Source organism: Dysidea avara, chromosome 3 (assembly GCF_963678975.1).
Source record: "Dysidea avara chromosome 3, odDysAvar1.4, whole genome shotgun sequence".
NCBI classification, from domain to species: Eukaryota; Metazoa; Porifera; class Demospongiae; order Dictyoceratida; family Dysideidae; genus Dysidea; species Dysidea avara.
Window position 1 is genome coordinate 3,471,940 of NC_089274.1, and position 22,571 is coordinate 3,494,510.

Consider the following 22,571-nt stretch of genomic DNA (forward strand, 5'->3'; position numbering starts at 1 on the left):
TTTGTAAGCAAAAAATTAAAATTTCAAATGATGGAGTTGGGAAGAGTGGTAACTAGTTGATACAATTTATACAGTGAGCAGAAAGACACTCAGCATGCAAACCTTGCTGTAGTTTTTGGGGCATAACCCTAAGGAGCTTTTTGAAAATACATTTGAAGTTTTATTGGAGTAAATGACTGCTCTATTAGAGTATTTTGATCTTACAAATTGGAGGACTTTAATATCTATGAGCTAAAATAATAGTGGAGGTACTCTAGCCCCCATAACCTGAAGAGATCTAGGGTAAGATGCTTTAATCTTTTGTAGTGCTGAATTTACCAAGGGTTCCTTTCCCTGGCTTGTTCAGCATACACTAAAAGCTTGTTTAAACTCTTGTGATTCTTATTCCATTATTTTTCAAGCTCTGATAACTGTAGGATTGGGCGATAGCATTGATAGTGCAATATCAAATCAATCATGATAGTGATAGTATAGTGGTATTACTATTAGCCTATTGTGATAGCTCAGATCTGTATTAACAAGCCATTACAGTAAATTTTCAATTTCTTTACAAACTAGTAATCTGTAAAGCTACACAATTAGGTCATAGTTACCTATGTACATTACCAAGATGACATTACTATAAGGCAAAATTAGGAGTTTTACAAGCTAGTAGAAACCATTGCAATGAAAAGCACATAATTAATCAAGGTGATCTGAAGTGTAAATTAATTCAATACTAACTATAGTAGGAATTGAATTTGTTACTTCTATGTATATGTTCAGCTCACAAAATTCAGAAGAGTCCTTTAAAATACCCTTGCTATTTGCTTATACTATTAGAGTAGTTTAGTCTACAGCAGTAAATGGCTAAACGCACGGATATTTTCGACCCAGTCCGATAGGAAAGTTCTTTAGGTAGCTAGTGAGTATTCTCAGTTTTGGAGTTTTCACAACCAAACAAAAGTTGGTTGCCGAAAATAATATTTATGTAGATACAGTACTTGTAATCACCTATTAGGTGTTGTGCTTTATTTTTTGTAGATGGAATTATTTTCTATAGCTCAGTTTTAGCCTGTTTCACTGTGCTGGGTTTTGGAGTTTGACGTGGCCATGCATATAGTGACATAATGGTGGCATCCAGTAAAAGAGAGTTTATTGTTACCATAATGTTATGCACATGCACACAATCCGCTAGATACTATAGACACTGGCGTAATAATGGGATACAGGAAGGTATGCATTGGAAGGAGGTACAAGAACAGTGAAAAGAAGCGGCTAGAAGGAAAGCACAGAGCACCAGGGCATCCAAGCAAAAAGAAAAATGTACATGTATATTAATATAGCCATATATATATATAGCTGCAGATACAGCTATAGTGTATACTGAGTGTATACATTGTACATAGCTACATGCATGCATGTATAACTATAGCTATATTATATACAAATTGGTATGCTAGCTATTTTGTATTATAGGCGTGGGGCTAACTGTGCTGCTAGAGCTCCCTCATTCATGCAGAGGGGCTTCCACTTTGTAAAATTGTAACACTCTAATAGAGTAGTCATTTGTTCAAAGTTCAAACAAAGCATTTCAATGTGTTTTTTAAAATTTTCTATGGTGTAGCTATATATCCTCCCCACAGGTACAGCATGCAAAGTCTTTGCAAATGCTGCATGCACTGTGCAAATTCTATCAACTAATTACCTTCTTAGCCAGCCCTCTCATCCAAAAATTTGTTATACGTCCTTTTGTCGTTATAACATTACATGCATAAAATGTTCCATTGAGGCAATTATGTTTGCATATATGCTTTAAATGATGAATCTGCATGCATGGCTGTTCAAGAATATTAGCTAATGTGTATGGCCTATATGCATCGTGCAGTTATACTTACAGCATAATAGTATATACAATGATGCAACATTTCAATATAATTATAATAATTAAGCAACAATATATACAGTATATAATAATGCATGTACACTATTGTGTTGATGTATATACGTATCAACTATAATCCTGATGTTTAGTTAGCTACAGTAATTTCATTAAATTCAATGACTCTGCAGGCACCAACAGCTCTGTCCCATGCAGATATCTATGCCAACATCTAATTCGACACCCCTTCTGACTCCTTCTTTACCATGCACTAATACTGCCTATGTCTCCTATTTCACCACCAACATCTGAGGCAAAAACATCAATTCAGTCACCATTCTCATCACCAGGATCAATATCTGTTACATCTATTTCATCATTGTTATCTCCTCTTCCTCTAATTCCATCACCAATAACTGTGCCAACATCACCAGTTCAATCAACTTCCCCACAATTATCAACACTATCACCTAACTGTTGTTGTCATCATTTATTATAGTACAGCTTATGATGTCCCATGCACATTGCACCTTGATGTTTTGACACACCAAGTCAATTATTTTGGCCTTCCCTTCAGCTGATTCTGCAAATGACATGATGCTGGATTCCTTAATATGCTGCGTTAGCTTGTATTGCATAGCAATTTCTATCTCACGAAACAAGTGATAAGTATCATCATTGACTTCGAATAGTCCTCCTCTATTAACTTGTTTGATCCATTGGGTAGTGTAATTTTAAAATGATGGCAGTTCTGGAGTCTGGTCATCTACTTGCATTCTGTCCAAACATCCACAAATCTGGCTGCTTTTTCTCCCTCAATCTTCATATACTATACTTTTGGTGTAACTTCATGCCTATGTACCCACATTCATACCGGATAGTATTTTCTTCTTCTTCATTGAAGGTAACATCAGGCTCTTAGATACTTGGCTCTCCTCTATCCTTGAAAGTTGTACATAAAAGATGCTGAAATATGCATTCATTAACAAGTTCCATAAACAGTGACTCATTGTTGAAATGTTCACAATGTATCTTCATTAGAAAGTCATTCCATAATGGTGGCAAACGTTTAGCCCTGGCACCAACATAATTCGTCCAAATTCGCTCCTTAATTTTAGTAACAGTTGCTGGTATTAGAATGCATAGTACGGTTTGCAGTGCTGTCAACAAGTTGGAAGAAAACTGCTTAACAAATGACGTAAATTTTACCTTTTCGCAGGCAACAAGTAGTTTGCTGCGGTACTGCTTTACAGTAGCAATTCTAATACTGTTAATCTGTAATTCTGCTCTATTTTCCAATGAAACAATGGCACCTAGAAAGACGAACCATGCCATCTGCTTAGCAATATGGGGTATCTGACAATAGGCGTACACAGTTTATGTAACCAAACACGTGACCGTAATGAGGATTGTCTAACAGTTACTATGCGCATTGCCAATCCTTTATTACGTGTATTATCTATGATCTAATTCATATCAAGTATTTAAATCAATATATATATATAAATCCTATAGTAATTCTTAATATTAATATTTGTCTATATATATATATGCTTGTAAATTGTACAGTATAGGTAAATAATAGACTCAATGTGGAAATCACACATTATAAGGTACTATTATAGAGCACAGTCATCAATAATATTATCAACTAGCTGTATTATATATATATATATATAGCTGCTATAGCCATTTAACACGCATTATGAACTGCTGTTGTAGCCTACTGCATGACCTTTTATTTATAAACTATGCCTTCATGAAGGACCTGAATTAACCTTACAGTGTTTATACTGGTTAGAGCTGAAACGGATAGCAATTTTTACTATCTGGATATCCTGAACTAAATCTTTCCAGATATCCTACATTATTTGTACACTGGTTTGTACATTATTTGTACAAGAAGCAAGCATAGTATTTGTACACTGGTTGGGATTCTGGTATAATAAATCAGTGTAAAGGCTTTGTATCAAAGAAAATCATCATAAAATTGCTTTAAATTATTAGCAACTATCCTGATAGTTTCAAATTACTATCTGGATATTGAAATACTATCCAGATATCTGTTTCAGCCCCAATTCTGGTATATACTGTTGCATACAAAAATCTACCTTATTTGACAGTCAGAACAAGTACATTGCATACTTGTTACCTTTTCATGCCTCAGCTATGCAAACACCAGTTTTATTTATTTATTGAACAAGCATATGGGCGTACAACAAAGAAATGTCCAGGATAGCTTACTTAACATTATACAAATTAATGCAAATAGCATAATAATGTGCAAAGAAGCTTCTAGTTGTGCAAATTATGTTCAAAATATATATGTGTAGCTAGAAATAAGGGATAAAAGTATACAAAACATATATAAGCTTACTCAAAGGTTCCATGTAGTTTAACATATTATCTAACAATTTATATTGAAGTAAACAAAGTTCTATGCTTAATCTTCATCCACTTGTATGGGATGCACACCAGTAACCATGGATGAGGTTTCTCCTAGTACAACATTTGTGGCATATGAAGAATTAGATGAGCTAGTAGCACTAATTGGGACTACTGACTCATAGGTGTCATCTTCACCAAAGTAGCCAGAATTGCCACTGTTGCTTTCCCCCTCTTCTCCTTCCTCCTCCTCATCATCACTGTTTTCGTTATTTTCATTGTCATCATCATCACCATTATCTTCATTGTCATCATCATTATCATGGTGTCTGTTGTTACCCTCACTGCTTTCTTCCATCACACAGTTATTGAAACTAGTGTGATCTCTGCTATCTCTACAGCCAGTATTGCAAACTTGACAATTCTGGTTCTGCAGTACATATAAAACAAAACACAACCTGTTAGCAATATACAGATACAGTACAACAGTTTAAGTAACGCCAATACAATACAATACTACACATTATATGCAGCTATTGATCTTGTTTTGTTACCTGCTCTGACTCATAAACACTAAACTGCTCTTGTTCCTGAAGTATGTAATACAACATGAATTATTCAGCTGCTATTAATTACTTTCTACCATACCTGCAAAGGTGCATCAACCAAAAATTGTTCATTTCCAAGTTCAGTACTTGACAGCTGTAATTCAGTTGATTGACTCCATTCATGAAGAAGATTCTGCATGGTATTACAAACTCTTATAAAATGATACACAACAGTACACATTTTAGCTTTGAATACAAGGTTAGTACAGACACTCATCTATCAACAGTAAAAGGACCTAAAAACTATTTAAATACTAGCATTTATGATATCCCTTAGGCATGCTAAGTACAAAGGATCTAGTTTATACTGACAAGTGACAAGTATAGAAGTTATGAATCCCAGATGCTTTTAATTATGAGTATAATTAAGTGCACTTTTACAACAAGCACACCATATTCTGTTGTTACCCTTATATTCTTCAGTAATCCTCAAAAAGTTTTTTTCTAAAATATTTTCAGATATTAAAAAGTTCTTAAACATTTCTTGCCATGCAGCAGACACAGTGTACGCACAGATTCACAATATTTCAAAGTGCATAACTGAGGCATGCATGTATTATATCATTAATGTATTGACTCACCTGCAGCTCAATAAACAAAATCCCTCTAGGATTGCTTCGAGGGAGTGAAATTCTTGACACAACCAGTTGATTGAATGACATCTCTGCTAAAATTATGCGTATAAATAGCATTCCTGGAACAACTGGTTGTCCTCTACAAAGCTCTGTAATTCCACAGCATTGCCGTGAGTGAGTGTGTACAATCTGTAATGCATAATCATTTAATATTATAAAACTTTTAATGCATCTGCAAATTTACATTGCAAAGGGTCAAGTAACACAGCATCACTTTTAATGAATGCAGTGCATGGTTATTAACACCAATTGTTGGTGTCAATAAGTGCCACCAAAAGCTACTGACACCAACCAAGCAACTTTAGCATCAAACACACTAGTTGTATGAAAGTAAGTTTTGGTGAGTTTGTCATCGCTGTATACCTAACATGTACATCTCTGAAACATCACCTTGTCCTCACGGTGACCTCACATCAACATCTCCAAAATATCACCTCGTGCTAACAGTGACCTCAATTGCACATCACCATAACATTACCTAGTCATCACGTTAGAGATGAGCTAGGGTTGGAGGGAGTGAAGTGACCATCCTGGCAAAGCCGGGCCAACCGTAGTTTGCCTTGAACTCACCAAAACTTACCTTTATACAGACAGTGAAACACATCATTATGCATAACAAGCAAACTTTAGGGTTAGGGTTAGGCTCAGCCTTGATTTCTTCTTCACCAGTCTTCTGAAATATAGCATCCTTTTCAACAAGGTAGAAAAGAAAAGAGATTGGTATATAGCTAGCTAGCACTGGTATTTGAATGGTTAGCACAGTGGACTAGCGGCCAAGGGTCAGGGATCTGCTTTAGAGCAATTTTGGCTTTTCTTTTTTTTCCTACATTTTTTGTCTAATTTTTGTTGCCGGGTCGGTGTCAATAGCTTTAGATGGTACTGATGATCAGTGTCAATAGCTTTGGCCTTAAATGAATCTGTGGTGATGTACTAGAAACATAGCACCAACCTTCATAATTCTAAAAATACTGAACACCCCTTTGAAACATCTTATATTTTGTACTTTAAAATGATATTATGAAGGAAAAATTTTAATCTAGGAAATTGGCATACTATTTCATAGAGGATGGCAATAAGTTAATGTTGTGCATTTACTGCTACTTTGGCTATTTCACTTTTACACTTACCCCATATTCACAAATACCAGTAACCATTGACGATGATTCTCCACATACAACACTAATCACAGATGATACATGGCTTAAGTGTAATAGAGAAGAATAATGGGATGAACTGACAGCACTTATTGGAACTTCAGACTCATAGCTGTCATTTTCACTAAATATATCAGAATTGCTTGCAGTAATTTGCTGTGGGCAGTTGTAAATATGGTGAATGTTACTATTGTTCTCCTCCTCATTATCATAATTATCTTCGTTATTTTCATTATTATTATCATCATCGTCATCACTGTCATTGTGGTGTCCATTGTTATTATGCACAATGACTTCTTCCATCACACAGTTGTTATTACCAGTGTCCTCATCATCATTATTGTCAAGATCTTCTCTGGAAGTTTCACCATTTCTATAGCCAGTATTGTTGCAATCTTGACAATTTTCATTAACCTGGTTCTGCAGTAGATATAAAACAAAACACAACCTGTTAGTGATACAGACACAGTAGAACGGTAACACCAATGCAGTACAGTACTACAGATTATATGTAGCTATTGATCTCATTTTGTTACCTGCTCTGACTCATAAACACTAAACTGCTCTTGTTCCTGAAATATGTAATACAACATGAATTACCCAGCTGCTACTTAATTATTTTCTACCATACCTGCAAAGGTGCATCAACAAGAAATTGTTCACTTCCAAGTTCAGTACTTGACAGTTGTAATTCAGTTGATTTACTTAATTCATGTGGAAGACTCTGCATGATATTACAAACTTTAAATGAAACGATACACAGTTATTTACTACTATGTATATTTGTACCATTTAGCTTTGAACAAAGATTAGTGCAAACAAGTATCTTTAAAAGCTATTTAAACACTAGCATTTATGAACTTTCTCAAGAATCTACTGTAATATGCTTTTTTCACTGTAAAATACATAGTATTTATATGCAAAATTATGTGAAAATTTCTTGAACAAATTTTGTTACACAGCTAGCAAAGTTTCCAAGTATTAACTGTATGGCTTATTGCTATTAGCTAATGCTGTAGCTATTGGCTAGCTTTCAGTTAAGACACAATAAGTATCAAGAATGTGGCTAAATCTTTTGTACCACTGCAGCTACCAGTGCTGCAAGATTACTAGAGTAATCATGTCAATGATTTTTGTTGCTAAAGGCAGCAAAAGGTCAAGTAACACATTTAAAAAGAATCTGTGGTGATGTGCTACATATAAATATACCACTGACCTTTGTAATTTTTAATGTTGAACACACATATTAGTATAGCGGCATAGCCCCCAAAATTAGCCAAATCGTGCACTTTTTCATAAAACCATGAAACTTTCCACATAAATAGTATTCCTCATGACATATATTTTTTGATATAGTGCCATCGCAGATTTGACCTTTGGTGACCTTTATGGCCATTTTTGTCCAGAAATTTGATCGTTTTTGTCTTTATCTCCCTGAGGCATTATTGACATGCTAAAACATGTAAAGTAAAGGTCTTGTTGAATGAAACAACTTGGTTTTTATTTGAAGTTAATAGGTAATTCTGTTTTGAAGTTATGATTTTTTTATCATCTCCGAAATTCTCTGACTTTACCTGCCCTTGGGGTGTAAATTACCTGTGGATAGGTAAATTGTCTCAAACTTCATGGGTAATGTATATGATCATAACTTTAAAATAAAATAACCTATTAACTTCAAATAAAAACCAAGTTGTTTCGTTCAAAAAGATCTTTATATTGGTACCATGTTTTAGCACGTTAATTAATGCCTCAGGGAGATAAAGACAAAAGTGATCAAATTTCTGGGCAAAAATGGCCATAAAAGTCGGCAAAGGTCAAACCTGCAATGACACTATATCAAAAAATTTATGTCATGAGGAGTACTACTTACGTGGAAAGTTACATGCTTTTATGAAAAAGTGCACGATTTTTACATTGTGCTGCTATACTATATACACCACTTTGAATCATCTTATGATACTCTGTGTTTAAAAGGATCTTACAAAATGCTTTAATCACTCTATCTATTATGTTATATGTATCTAGGAAAATTGGGTGTTGTCTTAGTGGATGGCAATAAGTTTATGCTGTACATTTACTACTACTTTGGCTTTTTGACTTTACACTTACCCTGTGTTCACAGATACCAGTAACCATTGACGATAATGCAACACTAAACACAGATGATTCATGGCTTAAGTGTAGTAGAGAAGAAGAATGGGATGAACTGGTAGCACTGATTGGAACTTCAAACTCATTACTGTCATCTTCACTAAAGATATCAGAATTAATTTGGTTGTAAATATTATGAATATCACTGTTGTTCTCCTCCTCCTCAACTTCTTCCTCCCCCTCTTCTTCTTCCTCCCCCTCTTCTTCTTCCTCCTCCTCCTCTTCTTCCTCCTCCTCTCTTTTCTTCTTCTTCTCATCATCATCATCACGACGTCCATCATAATGGTCATCATCATCATCATCACGACGTCCATTGCCTCCACTGCTTGCACCCATCACACAGTGACTGCCACTATCATAATCATCATCAGTGTTGTCTTGATCTTTGCTCATGTGTTTGGCACTATCTTCACTTTCACTGTCACTATCACCTTCACAAACACTATTAGCTTGACCCTATACAGTAATATTTATAAAAGGAATTGTTAGGTTTTCGCTACTGAAATGAACATTTATTGGTTGCTTGTTTCCCATCACCTAAAAGCAATCAGCTAGTAAAGGTGGGCAGATATTATTATTAAAATTTCATTATTTCAGTAAGCCTTCAACATTAACAATGTACTATTCAGTGTTCACCATAACTACATGTAGCTGCAATGCATGTTTCAAAAATAGTCAGCTTAACATAAGTGTAGCATAACAACTAAGCACTTTTCAAGAAATAAAGGTACAAATAACCAATTAGGATGGCTTTGAACTTAAAAAAAGACTTTCCATTAGAGCTGGGCGATAGTTGTGATCTATCGATTATCGTGATAGTGAGTAACAATTGTGATTATGATAGTATGCTATCATACTATTGTGATAAATTACACATATCTGTGTTTAGTCAAAAAAGAAGTAAACATGATATTGTTAAAGTTAAGGTAATTGTGAAAGCATGCACAACAACTGTTTACATAACAATTTTTACCAATATAGTGTTAGAAAAGCAGATACAAGGTGTTTCTTTGATAACTAGTAGTAATATCATGATACTATCGCTATCGTGATATAAAAGATACTATCAATCGTGAATAGTGATAGTTGTACTATCGCTCAGCTCTATTTCCCATTCAAATAAATAATAGTTTTGATTGTTGTATTATTAAAAAACTGGGTGTTATATTCAAGTGGCTGACTGTTCTATTGATCTTTATTACTGAAATATTTATTATTTAGTAATGATTACCAACCAACCAATGTAGTAGGATGAAATGGTATGTGGGTAGGTGATAGGAACGTTGGCCCAAACAGCCAAATTAGTTACTAAAAATAGAGGTGAAATATTTACAATATCAATGGATGAAGTATATAGGTATAATGTAATGCTTAAGGTTGTGCATTTTAATTTTATCATTTAAACAACAAAGCATACAGCATTATAATGAATCAACTCACCATCATATTGATTTCAGTGAAATCACCATATTGTGTAAGTTGCAACAGAATGTGGAAAATGAAATTTGAAGGAAGATGCATGTATATTCTGATATACCCTCTAGTCCCATTACAAAGGGTGGTTACAATTGGCTGTAGTAATAAATAAAAGAAGCTGTTGACATGTGAATTAGACTGCAATTTAAGGAGAGTTCTTTTTGCACATATCCATGAACTCCTTTCAACAATAACAATGTCACATTTTGCATGGTTATTTCTGTAGCAACTAACGTGCCACTGTCTACACCAAGCACACCTATTAAGTGGGTTTGCAGCACGGTGTGGTGATGATTGGTCACCACTTGCTGAAGAAACTTCAGTGAACAGTGCAGTAAGTAGATCACAGACAGAAGACAGCCTTTTCCCGGTACTATATTTATCTTTCCATTTCACAATACTTTCCCATAGCTTAAACTGTAGTTTATCAGACAGATGCTTATCAGTGTCTGTACTGGGAGGTGGTAGCTTTTCTGTTCTAAATCTGGAACCTTGTCCTGGTGGTAATCCTTGATTGCCTGTTGATATATTCTCTTTGGTTATACATTTGCTGTGTTTTGAAATTTGAAGAGTATCTCCTTTAATCAATGCAGCATCCCTTCTTTTTGTTACTTTTCCTTTCCTTAAACGTTTCAGTGAAATTTTTTTTTCTGGTTTGTTCTTACTTGCTTGCTCATTCATCAAAGAGAAATTGACTTCTGCTATTGCATGCTTCTTATTATAATGGCGTATAAGCTGTCGTCGCTTTTTCTTACTGTTGGTTTTGCAGTTTTCATTGGTAGATATGGTAATAGCCATGGAATATTTTTGTTTGTTTTTTGTGTGATGTTCTTCTGGTACATTTTCTGTTCTGTTGAATCGCAGTGAAGCAGGGCTATCTACTGTGAAATTTGGTTCTCTATTTAATAGTAAAGACAATTGGTTGCCACAAGGAAGCGTTCCTCTGGTTGCAGTTTTTCTGTATGATTTTTCCATAGAAGTGCCACTTCTAAACTCCTTACTCGTGCAACTTCTAAAGAGTACTAATAGGGTTTTTCTCACTGCTGCATATATTGTATTCATGCCAAGATGTCTAAAACTTGTTTCATGTTTCATGCTAGACAGCATAATTTGGTATTTGAATAACCATAGTTCTATAATGGTAATTTTTCTGCTGAAGTTATTTGCATGCCTCCAATCAAAACACCTTTGGATGCAACTGTAAATGAGTGGCTGGGATTTCCAAATTTTGTTAATGTTACCATTGTTATTAAAGAACGACTTTGAGGCACTGTATGGGAATTTCCTGATTATATCCAACAATAGAATCTTGTTCTTTTGACTCACATAGAGTAACCCCAGCTTGCTTAATAAATGCAAATGATCTTCTGTACTATTCTTGTCTTCCCATTTTACCTGTTGTTTACCCCACTCTGAACTAAGCTTGCTGATCATTGTAGGGATTACAATGGTTAGTAAAAAGCACTGTAATTCCTTCTGTAAACCTAGCTCTTTTATGTGTGCATATGGTGATGACTCTTCTTCAATTACAATATTTTTCTCTTTGAGTAAGAAATAACTGTTTTCTGGTGAAATTCCCCTAGAATTAAAAGTCCTTCTAGTTTTTCTTTCACTAATTCTGTTTTTCTTCCTTGACCATTGCATGAAAAAAGATAATGGATACAGTCTGCTTATCAAAGGCTGTTGTTTCTGACCCATGGCATCTTCTGTACAGTCTTCATTCGGAAGTACCTTTACTTTAATAAGTGGCAACTTTTGTCTGTCCTCAGTGGACAACTTTATACATTGTATAAATACTTCTTTTATGGAAAGACTTCTCCAATTTTTTGCAAGTACTCTAGTACACAGCATAATTTGGGACTCTCTCTCTACCCACAACTCCATCTCAGCAAAAACAGTTTGTTTGTCAGTTTTACATGTGAAATTCCAGCAAAAGCACTGGTAATTACACCAGTAAATACACCTACTAAACAACTTAGACTCCATGCTTTCACCATAATAGAAGTGTGACTTTGAATTTCTATGTAAAGATTGCTTACTGTTACTAAAAAATAAAACCTTGTTCTTCAATGGCAACATTAACCACTTCTTCAATAAATTTAATCTAATCCCTTTATCTTTCCATTTGACTATACTTATCTTCAGGTAAAGCTGTTGTTCACTATTACAGTAACAACTTTGATTTGCTGTTGGATATGTAATGACTGGTACTGGTACTTGTGTTACACTTGCTGAACTCAGTCTTTCTTCATGTGGCAACATTTTTTTGTTGCTTGCAAGATTTCCCTTTTTGGGTAATGATCTGTGATCTGTTGAAATTCCTCCAGACTGATGATTTGGTATTCGTATCCTTGTGCCTTCCTTACTTGACCACTGCATTAAATCAGACTTCATTGTTATATTCTCTTTTCTTTTGATGAATACTATATGTAACTTATCCACTAAAGCTGGCTTTTTTCCTGTGCAATTACACATAGGCTGCTGTTTCTTGTCCTCAGCATGTTCTTCTTTGCAGCCCTCACTAAGAGCTAAACTGGGAAGTGGCAACTTTGATTGCTCATTCAATAAACATATTTTCATTGTTATGAGCACTATACCATCGGACAAGTGAAGTTTACACAGCAAAGAACTTTGCTGCTTTGTACCATTGAAGAAAAGCTTTGTACTGATCTGCACAAAAAGAAGCATCCTTGCTGCTGCCATAAACTGTTTGAGAGTTTCTTTCATAAAAGGAGGCCTCAAGTCCACCTCATGGTCTCTGCTACACAGTACACTTTGGTACTCATCTACCCTCATTTCAAAAAGGACAATTTGTTTGCCACATTCATAAGTGCAATTCCAATCAAAACACCATTGATTATATCTGTCAGTGTAACAAAAAATTGACTTACGAAGGGATTGCTTATTGCAATTCTTATCTCTCCATTTCACTACAGTCTTACCTTGTTGTAGCTGTCGCTTACTACGTGAGTGACACTCATACCTTACTGCAGGGACTGCATTAGATAGTGATGACATTTGTAATTTCTCCAACAAACCTGACAGTTCTTGTACACTCTCAAGATTTTTACTTTCAGCTAAAGGTTTGCTACCTGTTGAAATTTCTTTGAAACTAAAAGTTAGTCTTTCTTTAGTTGGTCTATTCTTCTTTGAATGTAGTTTGTAAGGTATTACCTGTGTACATTTTCTGCACTTACACATGAACTGCTGTTTCTTGCCTTCAGCATGCTTTCGTTTATGGCCTTCACTAAGAAGTATATTATTAAGAGGCAACTTTGCTTGCCCATTCTGTAAAAAATGTCTTTCGATTGCTCTGGATATTGTACCATTGGGAAAGTAGAGTTTGCAGAATATACAACACTGTCTTTCTATAGGGAAATTTTTTTGGCTGCCGTGTATAGGTTCTGCTGTTTTTGTTACTTTAAATTGTCTTAATACTTCTTTTGCAAAAAGAGGACTCAAGCCTTCTATGCTACACTGTATAATTTGGTACTTTTCTACCAGCAACCTGGTTTCAACAAGGATAGTTTGTTTGCCAAATTTGCAATTCCAACAAAAATTCCATTGATTATAGTCATCAATACAATTTAAAAGTGACTTTAAAATACTATGAATGAATTTCTTGTTACCATTCTTATCCTTCCATTTCACTATAATTTTCAATTTTTGAAAACATTTAATTCCTGAATGAAACTTGTGCATTGTTGTAGGGACTGCAATGTTTGGTGATACATATTGTAAGTTCTTCTCCAAACCTGACCCCTGTTTAGGTAATGACAATTCTTGTTTACTTGCAAGATTTTTCTTTTTAAGCAGGAATCTGTTACCTGTCAGAATTTTGTGCTTAGAAGGCCTTTTATTTTGCATTCCTTTGGTTGTCTTTTCCTTGCTAGGCCATTGAGATAGTAGATGTAATTGGTTCATTAAACAGTCTGTTTTATGCATATACTGCTGTTCAAGATGTACAATTCCATCTGTGTTGTCCTCACTTGTAAGCATGCTGGTAGGTGACAGCTCTAGTTGTCTATTTTCTGGTTGATCTTTTCCCATTTCTGTAGATTCTGTTCTGTTTGACAAAAGTATTCTGTTCAACAAAGAACACAGTCTCTGTGTATCATTTCCAAATTTAAGGAGCAGTGAAAGATATTGCTTGATCTGTGTGATAAGTTGGTTTCCAGCTATTGCACACTGACTGATTGATTCTATCATAAAAGGGGGCATCACGTTAACTGTAGGTTCTCGACTACACAGTGCAACTTGCTTTAACGATAACCTTATTTCAGCAAGGACAAACTGTTCACTGGAATGCCAAATCAAGCACTTGTTCCATTGATTATACCCATAAATGTACCTGTATAGAAACTTTGATACGACAATGCTTTTATAAAAAAAGTGTGGCTTATAGGATTGTTCACTGATTTTCAACAAAATAACTCTAACCTTTTGTTTCTTCCAGCTGGTAAATGGTATTTTCAATGGTCCTCTGTTCACATTGGTCTTATCTGTCCATTTCACCAAACATTTCCACTGGCAAAGCTGCTGTTTACTACAAAAACGGTGCACTTGATTTGCTGCTGACTGTGCAAAGATTGGTGCAAATGCTTGTGTTTTACTTGCTAAACTCAGTCTTCCTTCATATGTTAACAATTCTTGTTTACTTGTCAGGTTTCCCTTTTTAGGTAACCATTTGCTATCTGTTGAAATTTTTCTAAAGTGATGAGTCTTTCTCTCTATTATTTCTCTTCTTCTGCATTCCTTGTTTCGCCACTCCATTTGAGATATCATTATTCCACTCTGTTTGCTTCTACTCAGTGACAAAAGTAATATTTCTATTGAAATGGGCTTTGTTGTTTGCACACATATCCTGCAATTACATGTGGGTTGCTGTTTATCACTCTCTGCCAACAGGGATTTGTTTAACAAACGATATTGTTTTTCTGTATCACAGAAAAACAATGAAGCATTTCTAATGCTGCACAGTGCAAAAAGTAGTGTCCTCATTACTAAACTTTGTCCGAATCGTTCTACTATGAAAAGGCACTTGAAGCTTGCTGCATAATCCCTGCTACACAACTGGTACGCATTCCTTTCCCACAAATCAACAATGACAGTTAGTCTACCACAAACACTTGTACAATTCCACCCATGGTGCCATTGATTATGCTTGCAAAAATTTCCAAGCTCTGACCTCTTGTCTTTGTTAATATATTTATAATTAAAACATGCTTTTGAGACACTGTGAAGGGATTGTTTTCTCCTTTGTAACAATGGAATGTTCTCAATATTGTTCTCCTGACTGAAAAACGTAAGCTTGTGCCACTTGTTTAATAAATACAAACACACATGTGTTTTTGCACTGTTCTTATCTTTCCATTTCACTATAGTTTTACCTTGCTGAAGTTGTCGTTTATTACCTGAAAGTGACTCATGTTTTGCTGCAGGTACTCTAATGATTAGTGATGGCTTTTGCAATTTCTTATCAAAACCTGGTCTTCCTTTATTTAATGACAATTCTTGTTCACATGTGAAATTCTTAAATGTGGAAAAGCATCTGCTTTCTGCCCTGAAATTTGTATTCCTTCTTTCTAGTGTAGTTTGTGACCACTGCTTTGAAATAGACTCCATTGCGATATTCGCATTACCAAAATGCTGTTCTTTTCTTTTGGTGGTTTCCATTGTGCAGATGTTACTACAAGGCATAATGGTAAGTAACAATTTTTGTTGTCCATTCTCTAATGGATATCTCTTGTTTGCTGTGGATGTTGTCCTAACTAACAACAGTGAAGTGCTCACTAATGAGCATTTTTTGTTTGTATCATTTTGGTTTTTGAGAAATAGCGAGAGGGCTTGGTTGCCCTGCACAAAAAGAAAATTTCCTACTGTTGTTGTACAATTCCTGTATAGAGAAGGAAGCTTCAAGTTTGCTGCATGTTCCTTGCTGAAAAATAATATTTGATCTTCATTCCGTACTAAGGTTGATTTTCTCATTAGTATTTGTTGTTCATGTTGCACTAAAAAAACTTTCCATAGTGCTACGTTATTTTGTGGCAGACTTGACAGGCTGAGAAACCATATTTTCTCTATCATAGTAAACACTGGCAAATCTGTAAAATCACAATTCCAATTGTGAGAAAGGAGAAACAACATATGTTCCCTGTTGGAGAGAAAAGTTATTTGGCACTTGAATAGTAAGTTCATGAAGCTACTAGCAGTAGACTGTAGCATCTCTGCAATCATTGCTGAGCAAAGTTTTCTATATGGTGGTTTGCCTTTGATCAGTGGCATCCAATCACATATCACAATGCATGTTATTCTTTCCTTGCTAATGCACAATGACCATTCCACTGAAATTAAAACTTTAATAGATAATGGACAACACACCCATGCGGCAATCAAAGAAGGTGGTTGTGTTGTAGACTTCCATCTACTAGTAAATATCAAGTAAAGCAATTTCTCTTTTAGTGGATATTCTTCACAAATAAAGAACATTTCTTGTTCCTTCTTCTGTGACAGTATTTGTTCGGCCACATCATTGCCAGCATTACAATCTATTGAGAACACATTTATCAATTTTACAAGCAGTAACTCCTGTTGTGCTTTGACAGATGGAGGGTTCAAATCTGTAACATATTCTCTTGTGTTATATGTACACAAAGAACTTGGATAGTACATTTCTCTCCTGTCTATAGTACTTGTCAAACTTACGACTTTAAATCCATCTTGCACACCAACATCACCATCAAATTTATCATCATTTTCTGGGGGTACTAAGGCCTTGATGCATCCGGTAGGAAGAAAACAGCACTTATCTGAGAACTGTATGTTAGAAGTCATTTTTATGCCATGAAATAATACCCATTGTGTTGTGTTGATAGTGTGAGGCATTCTGTCAATTGCACGTTTCAATTCATATCTATTCTGTGAGTAAAAATGCATACTAATAGGGCTCCTATTTGTATTTATTAATGCAGAACTTCCTAAATTGCTAAGCCATTTCCTTAATATACATTGCATCAATTCCAAGTTTTCCCTGAATAACAAGGACTGCTGTTTTCTTCTACAAGAATAACACAGTTTGGTTTCACACTGCCTATTATTGTGAAGTAGATTTTGACAGTCATCATTAGATGTATACCCTCTGCAGATAAATAGCATTCTTTGATATACTGAGATTGTTTGCTTCATTGAGAGAGCCCATTCTGCACTTACAAAAGAACCACCCATTGTGGAAAGCTGCTCTGCATTTGCAGCAGGTGGAAGTGTCTTCCTTAGTAGCACTGTACCTGCAGGGAAGGGTGACCCACTCACCATGCAATCTTCTTCTTTGTTGTGCTGGGCCAACTGCTCTGGGGTCACGGTGATTCGTACACCACCAACGCCAGTAAGGTCTGTACCCTTGCTCCTGCAAAGGCGTATCCAGTCGATAAGTCCCTTACCGACTGGCATTTTACGCTTGCTGACAGCTCTTCTTGCAGGAGCAAGGGAGGTGCTTTTCAGCTGACTGCCCAGCTCAGGCATAGACACGGCACTCGGTCTGAGAACAGCAGTCATCTCGATGATGAAACGTGGAGTAACTGTATTAGCTATACTTCGACTGAAGATTTTGTCTGTTCGCGCTATTCACCGTCTTTTATACTGATTACTGCATCCGGTTAGTTTACATAGCGCACGCCGCAGTACAAGAAACCTGTGGGTGACCTATGGTGACACGGAAGTATGGTAGTCTGGCGGCGCCCGCCCCTTCGCATAGAGTAAGGGTCTGTACCGGATTACCAAAAAGTGGTGCAACCAATGCCCTAACAGTACTGAAAGAAACAGAAGGAGTTAGCTAATAAAGAACAACGAGTTATTTCGGGAAGGGCTTTTCGCCTTGTTTGATACGCGAAAAACCTGGGTTACGCTCTGATTTCCTAGGTAGGGAGACATGTGTACTCTATAAAAGTAGACCAATCCACTTTCGCCTGTGTATTAAAAGGCAAAGAAAGTTCAATATCACTGCCACAGTTTTGGGTGAGGCACTTCCGTTATGACCATTTTCGTTACGTCATTACATTCAAATCATATTCCTCCCAGGACAATCCGGTGATACTAAGTGTACCAGACCCTTACTCTATGCGAAGGGGCGGACGCCGCCAGACTAGAAGTATGGCAGAAGAAGGCGATTTTGACGGGTTAGTATCCCTTTTGTTTCAGCGCATTTGATTTGTCACATAGTGTGTGTATGCTGCGAATCTTTGCTCATATTGTTCTCTGTGTTTACGTGTTTGTAAAATTGTATTTTAGAAGATTTCGGCACTATGTCCGCTTTGGGTTACAAGTGCTTCCTCTGAGTGCGTGACAGCGCCTTGTGAGACAGAATAAACTCACGCGTGGTTGTAGTTATTTTAAATGCTCCGTAATAGACTCTTTCCAAAACCACGCCCACTTTTCGGCCGCCATTTTGAATGGGGCTACTATGCCATGCGCATGGCGTATTCTCCGGCGTATTCAGTCTTTGCAGTGAAGTTGTTTCGTGTATTTTAAAGAAAAGAAGTAGGAAAAGGAAACCACAGATGCTTCTGACGAAATTTAAGACGATGGCCATGATTCTCGCAAGTATAATTTCAGTCAAATTTCCACTCTCCATGGCTTTGTTGTGAGCATAAGTTGTTACTCGTGACAATCATTGTGAGTAAGGACAAGGAGTGGAATGTACAGACCGTAGATACTACATTTTGTGAAGTTCCAATCTGGCAGATCAATTCAGTGCACCCGGCTATTAAAGGATAGGGACGGAGACCGGGAGCTCACAAAGTCCGGAGCTCCTGATAAGACAGATGCTGAGTTGTGCTGTAAACTGAATTTCTGAGACAAAGACAACATCATTTGAGGTGAAACTGCTGCCTCAGCAAACAGTATAGTGGGTACATCATTTCAGATAATATGGCTTGTTAACTGAGTAACTAAGGCATTGTAACTAGTGTGCAGTGGTTAACTGTGCATTTGTAAGAACACATACAGAACTGGTAATCACTTTTCCATGTACGTAGCTTATATAATGTGGCATGATCACCTTATGTGACATCGTTATACATACAGTAATGTATATTTGTGAAAGTTTCATACGTTAGTATGTATCTTCCAGTACAGTGGTGGCTGACTAACTAGACTCAGTTACTAGTGCTACAGACATAAAGTCCGATTAGACTGAACAGTTTAGATATCTTTTCTCTCTCAGAATGGATACCTGCATTGCACAAATTCTAACCATATAATTATGTTACTCAACGTTAAGTTTAATCCAAAGAGATATCCAGTGATGTCATCCTTGATACAGTACCATATAGACCTTAAAAACATTTTGATGAGAATACACTCCACTGGTATTATATTCTTTGATAATATGACATACTGTTGATAATCAGGGAGCTTGCATGAGTCAGTATGACCAGCGTTATATACTTATAGCAGATTTGTAAAGTGTAGTATTTGATAGTTGTATAGCACACATTTTAATCGGACATGTATCTAGCAGTCACATGTGAATGTTGTACTATGCAGTGAGAATACTTGGATCTCATTGGCCGCAATTCTTTTCATATGAAGCACTAGGTGTGATCGCATGAACACCTTGGAATGAACTGAATAGAATACAAATGGGACCATGGAAAGGTATCCTTAGTAGAGGGGTATCCTAATTTGTTGAGAGTTTAAATGTGTGTATATACAAATGGGAGTACTGGCAAACATTTTTTAGGTGATTGGTACCATTGTAATAGGTTGTACTTCCGCTTCAACAATTGTCCAGTGGAGTGTGGTGCTTGGCCAGTATCCGAGTGGCCTGCAGATCAAAGTCAGGCTAGGGATAGATTTTTTAAAACCCCTTCTAAGTATTTGTCCCGTTTCACATTAGTCAACAATTTTCATCTAGGTTCCCGTCTCATGGTAAACACCCCGTACAGGCTTTGGCTCCAGTGCCTAACTGGTAAAGCAGATAAAAAGCTATTACAGTTGTATGCCAGAACAAATCGATATAGTAACTCTTTCTTACCAAGATCAATACCAGACTGGAACAATTTAGATATGGAAGATCTTGACAATATAGACTTACTTACTTTCAAGAACCGTTTGCAAAATGCAGACACTAAAATTTTGTTTTTGTACATTAGCGATTTACCCAATGGGTTTTGTATAGGTAATCACACACATTTGAGTGCAATTAGGGAATAATTGTACGAGTAACAGTCAAAATTGCACGAGGCGAAGCCGAGTGCAATTTTGGCTGTTACGAGTACAATTATTCCATAATTGCACGAAAATGCGTGTGATTGCCTACTAATCACATAGTGACCACGCTTCGTGGTTTGTAGTACACATCTATCCAGTTCTATGTGGCCATTAACTTCTACCAGGTGATTGCATCATCCTTCTTTGTATTACATCATTTGTTGTTGCACTTAAAAGGCTTCACGTGTCAGCAATTCTGATTGGCTACTCAAAATGTCTACATATGTTGCACTTAAAAGGCTTCTATTGTCAGCTTATTTGATTGGCTATTCATTATATCACTTTCTTGTTGCACTTAAAAGGCTTCTGTTATTCTGCTATTTTATTGGCTACTTTACAGTGCAATTACAGAAACAAGGCCGTGCGATTTGGGATTAATTGCACTCCTACTATTGGGACTAATGTATGGCAAATTAAACCACTATGTGATTAGCTAATCAATAATAATAATAAAAAAACAAAAAAAAACAATTGTTAAAAGTACTGTATAATAAGAAACCAAAGTTTGTTGATTCTGAAACTGTTGTTGCACACCCCTTATAATACTTCTGAAATGAGTGTTAATTAAAATTTTGCATTTTGACTATATGTTCAATAACCACATTACTATGGTCATAGATAGTATACCATAGACTATCTATGCTATGGTAGCTACTTGTATATCAGTAACTAGCTGAAACAGTATAAGCTGAAGACCCAAGTGAATTATATTAACCATTAATACTCCTCACTGACTCTTGTACTGATGATAGTGACTGTAGTGGCAGCTGATCATGCAAACTTGATTGTATGGGCTGACAACACCTCTGACAAAGCCATTACTGTTGTTGACTGCTGTTGATGTCTCGTGCCTTGTTCAGCCATGATAACCAGCTGCCTTTAACCAGAAACACTAATTTTGCCACCCCAAAGGTATTGATGGGTTGTTCCTCAACAATACGGCTCTGTTCAAGCTGCTGCTAACACCAGATTTCAATGGAGCGCAATCGAGATTATTTACCGTGGCCTCATTCAAAATGGCGGAAAGGTGTTGCCATAGCAATGACGTACTTTTGGAAAGAGTCTATTGCTAGTTATATAGGAGTCTTGACCACATTCTTCATTTTCAAAGTGCTTGAATAAGTTAGGATTACTAAAATTCGAATTTTATAAGCACTACCAAATCAGTGCATTTATGATAGCTGAGCACTTTTACACCTGGAATAATTCGTATGGAGTGTTTTGTGGAATGTAATGCAAAGTTTAGCATCAAATTGGGGGTCTTTTGTTACGTGAAACCCCACAATTGTTATGGGTGATTTCACAGTCCAACGCTCTCCAGGATATGTCTTTAAGTATTGGGTTATTTTCAGGGGGTTATTTTCAGGGCGTGTTATATATATATATATATATATATCCCAACAAATTTTTAAAGGTATCCTTGGTTGCGTTATACAACTCACTGGAGTGCTAATATTATATCTCTGCTGAAGATGTGTTCATTTTATGATTTCAGGTTGTGTTTAGGTACTGTACCATTATGGACTAACTGTACATTATTCCATAAAAGTTGAGATACAGTTTGTTTTAATTTCATTGGCCAACCATAAATTATCATATCATCTTGTACAAACCATTTACACAGTTAGAGAGAGATGACTGGCCATGGGTTAGTAAGTAGGTAGCATTGTAGCTTCCACATTAGCTTGTGATTTTCTTCAGAAAATGCCTTCAATATTAACATAATATTTATGTGATAATTTATAGTAAAGCCAGGATCTGCCGCCACTGAATTATCTAAGTAGCTATCACTGCCCAAGTGTGTCAAGTCAAGTTGTAGGAACACATTTTGTGTGGTAAATAATTTTTACTTTGTTTATTTGTGTGTTAGCTACATCCTTAAATCGAAGCCTCCTGTGCACTATAAAAAAAAGTTGTGCAGTTTTTTATTTTAATAAACAGGTGTACTTGTGATGTAAGTTCTGTACCCTTTAACTGGCATTTAAGGACACAAGTTGTAGTCCCAACTTTGTGTGGTTAGTGCAGCTAAAGTTTA

General features: G+C 36.0%; 2 protein-coding genes and 1 long non-coding RNA gene across 11 annotated transcripts in view; 2 read left to right on the plus strand and 1 right to left on the minus strand.

The window, feature by feature from the left end:
* Window positions 1-9,509, plus strand: part of LOC136248933 (uncharacterized) — an 11,947-nt gene extending 2,438 nt beyond the window's left edge. For 3 of the 5 annotated variants that reach the window (XR_010697941.1, XR_010697942.1, XR_010697940.1), the window contains one exon: window positions 1,178-1,278. This is a non-coding gene — a long non-coding RNA (uncharacterized lncRNA). Of the gene's footprint in view, window positions 1-1,177; window positions 1,279-5,441; window positions 5,600-8,765 lie in introns of those variants that run through there. The other 2 variants (XR_010697944.1, XR_010697943.1) reach the window with 2 other exon arrangements.
* Window positions 4,031-13,868, minus strand: LOC136248922 (uncharacterized). Its single transcript, XM_066040782.1, has 9 exons — window positions 10,235-13,868; window positions 8,753-9,250; window positions 7,275-7,367; window positions 7,180-7,215; window positions 6,617-7,063; window positions 5,436-5,618; window positions 4,895-4,987; window positions 4,801-4,836; window positions 4,031-4,676 (listed from the first exon to the last, which is right to left on the minus strand). The coding sequence occupies exons 1-9, from the start codon at window positions 13,469-13,471 to the stop codon at window positions 4,305-4,307; spliced, it is 4,995 nt and encodes a 1,664-aa protein (XP_065896854.1). The 5' UTR covers window positions 13,472-13,868; the 3' UTR covers window positions 4,031-4,304.
* A 4,165-nt stretch (window positions 13,869-18,033) lies between these two features.
* The window catches only part of LOC136248929 (uncharacterized), a 43,376-nt gene continuing 38,838 nt past the window's right edge, over window positions 18,034-22,571 (plus strand). For 4 of the 5 annotated variants that reach the window (XR_010697923.1, XR_010697919.1, XR_010697922.1 and 1 more), the window contains exons 1-2: window positions 18,034-18,280; window positions 18,344-18,441. Coding sequence is in view for 1 of the 5 variants with exons in the window: in XM_066040801.1 (XP_065896873.1) it covers window positions 18,383-18,441 (59 nt within the window). In the remaining 4 variants the exon portion in view is untranslated. The remainder of the gene's footprint in view (window positions 18,281-18,343; window positions 18,442-22,571) is intronic. The other variant, XM_066040801.1, reaches the window with a different exon arrangement.

Excerpts from the sequence above, each read along its gene's own strand:
- LOC136248922 (XM_066040782.1), bottom strand. The coding sequence starts at position 13,471 with ATGTGTAAGTGCAGAAAATGTACACAGGTAATACCTTACAAACTACAT. Across the intron at positions 4,988-5,435 it reads TTTTGTTTATTGAGCTGCAG|AATCTTCTTCATGAATGGAG; the intron begins GTGAGTCAATAC and ends AATACCATGCAG. Across the intron at positions 4,677-4,800 it reads GTGTTTATGAGTCAGAGCAG|AACCAGAATTGTCAAGTTTG; the intron begins GTAACAAAACAA and ends TATGTACTGCAG.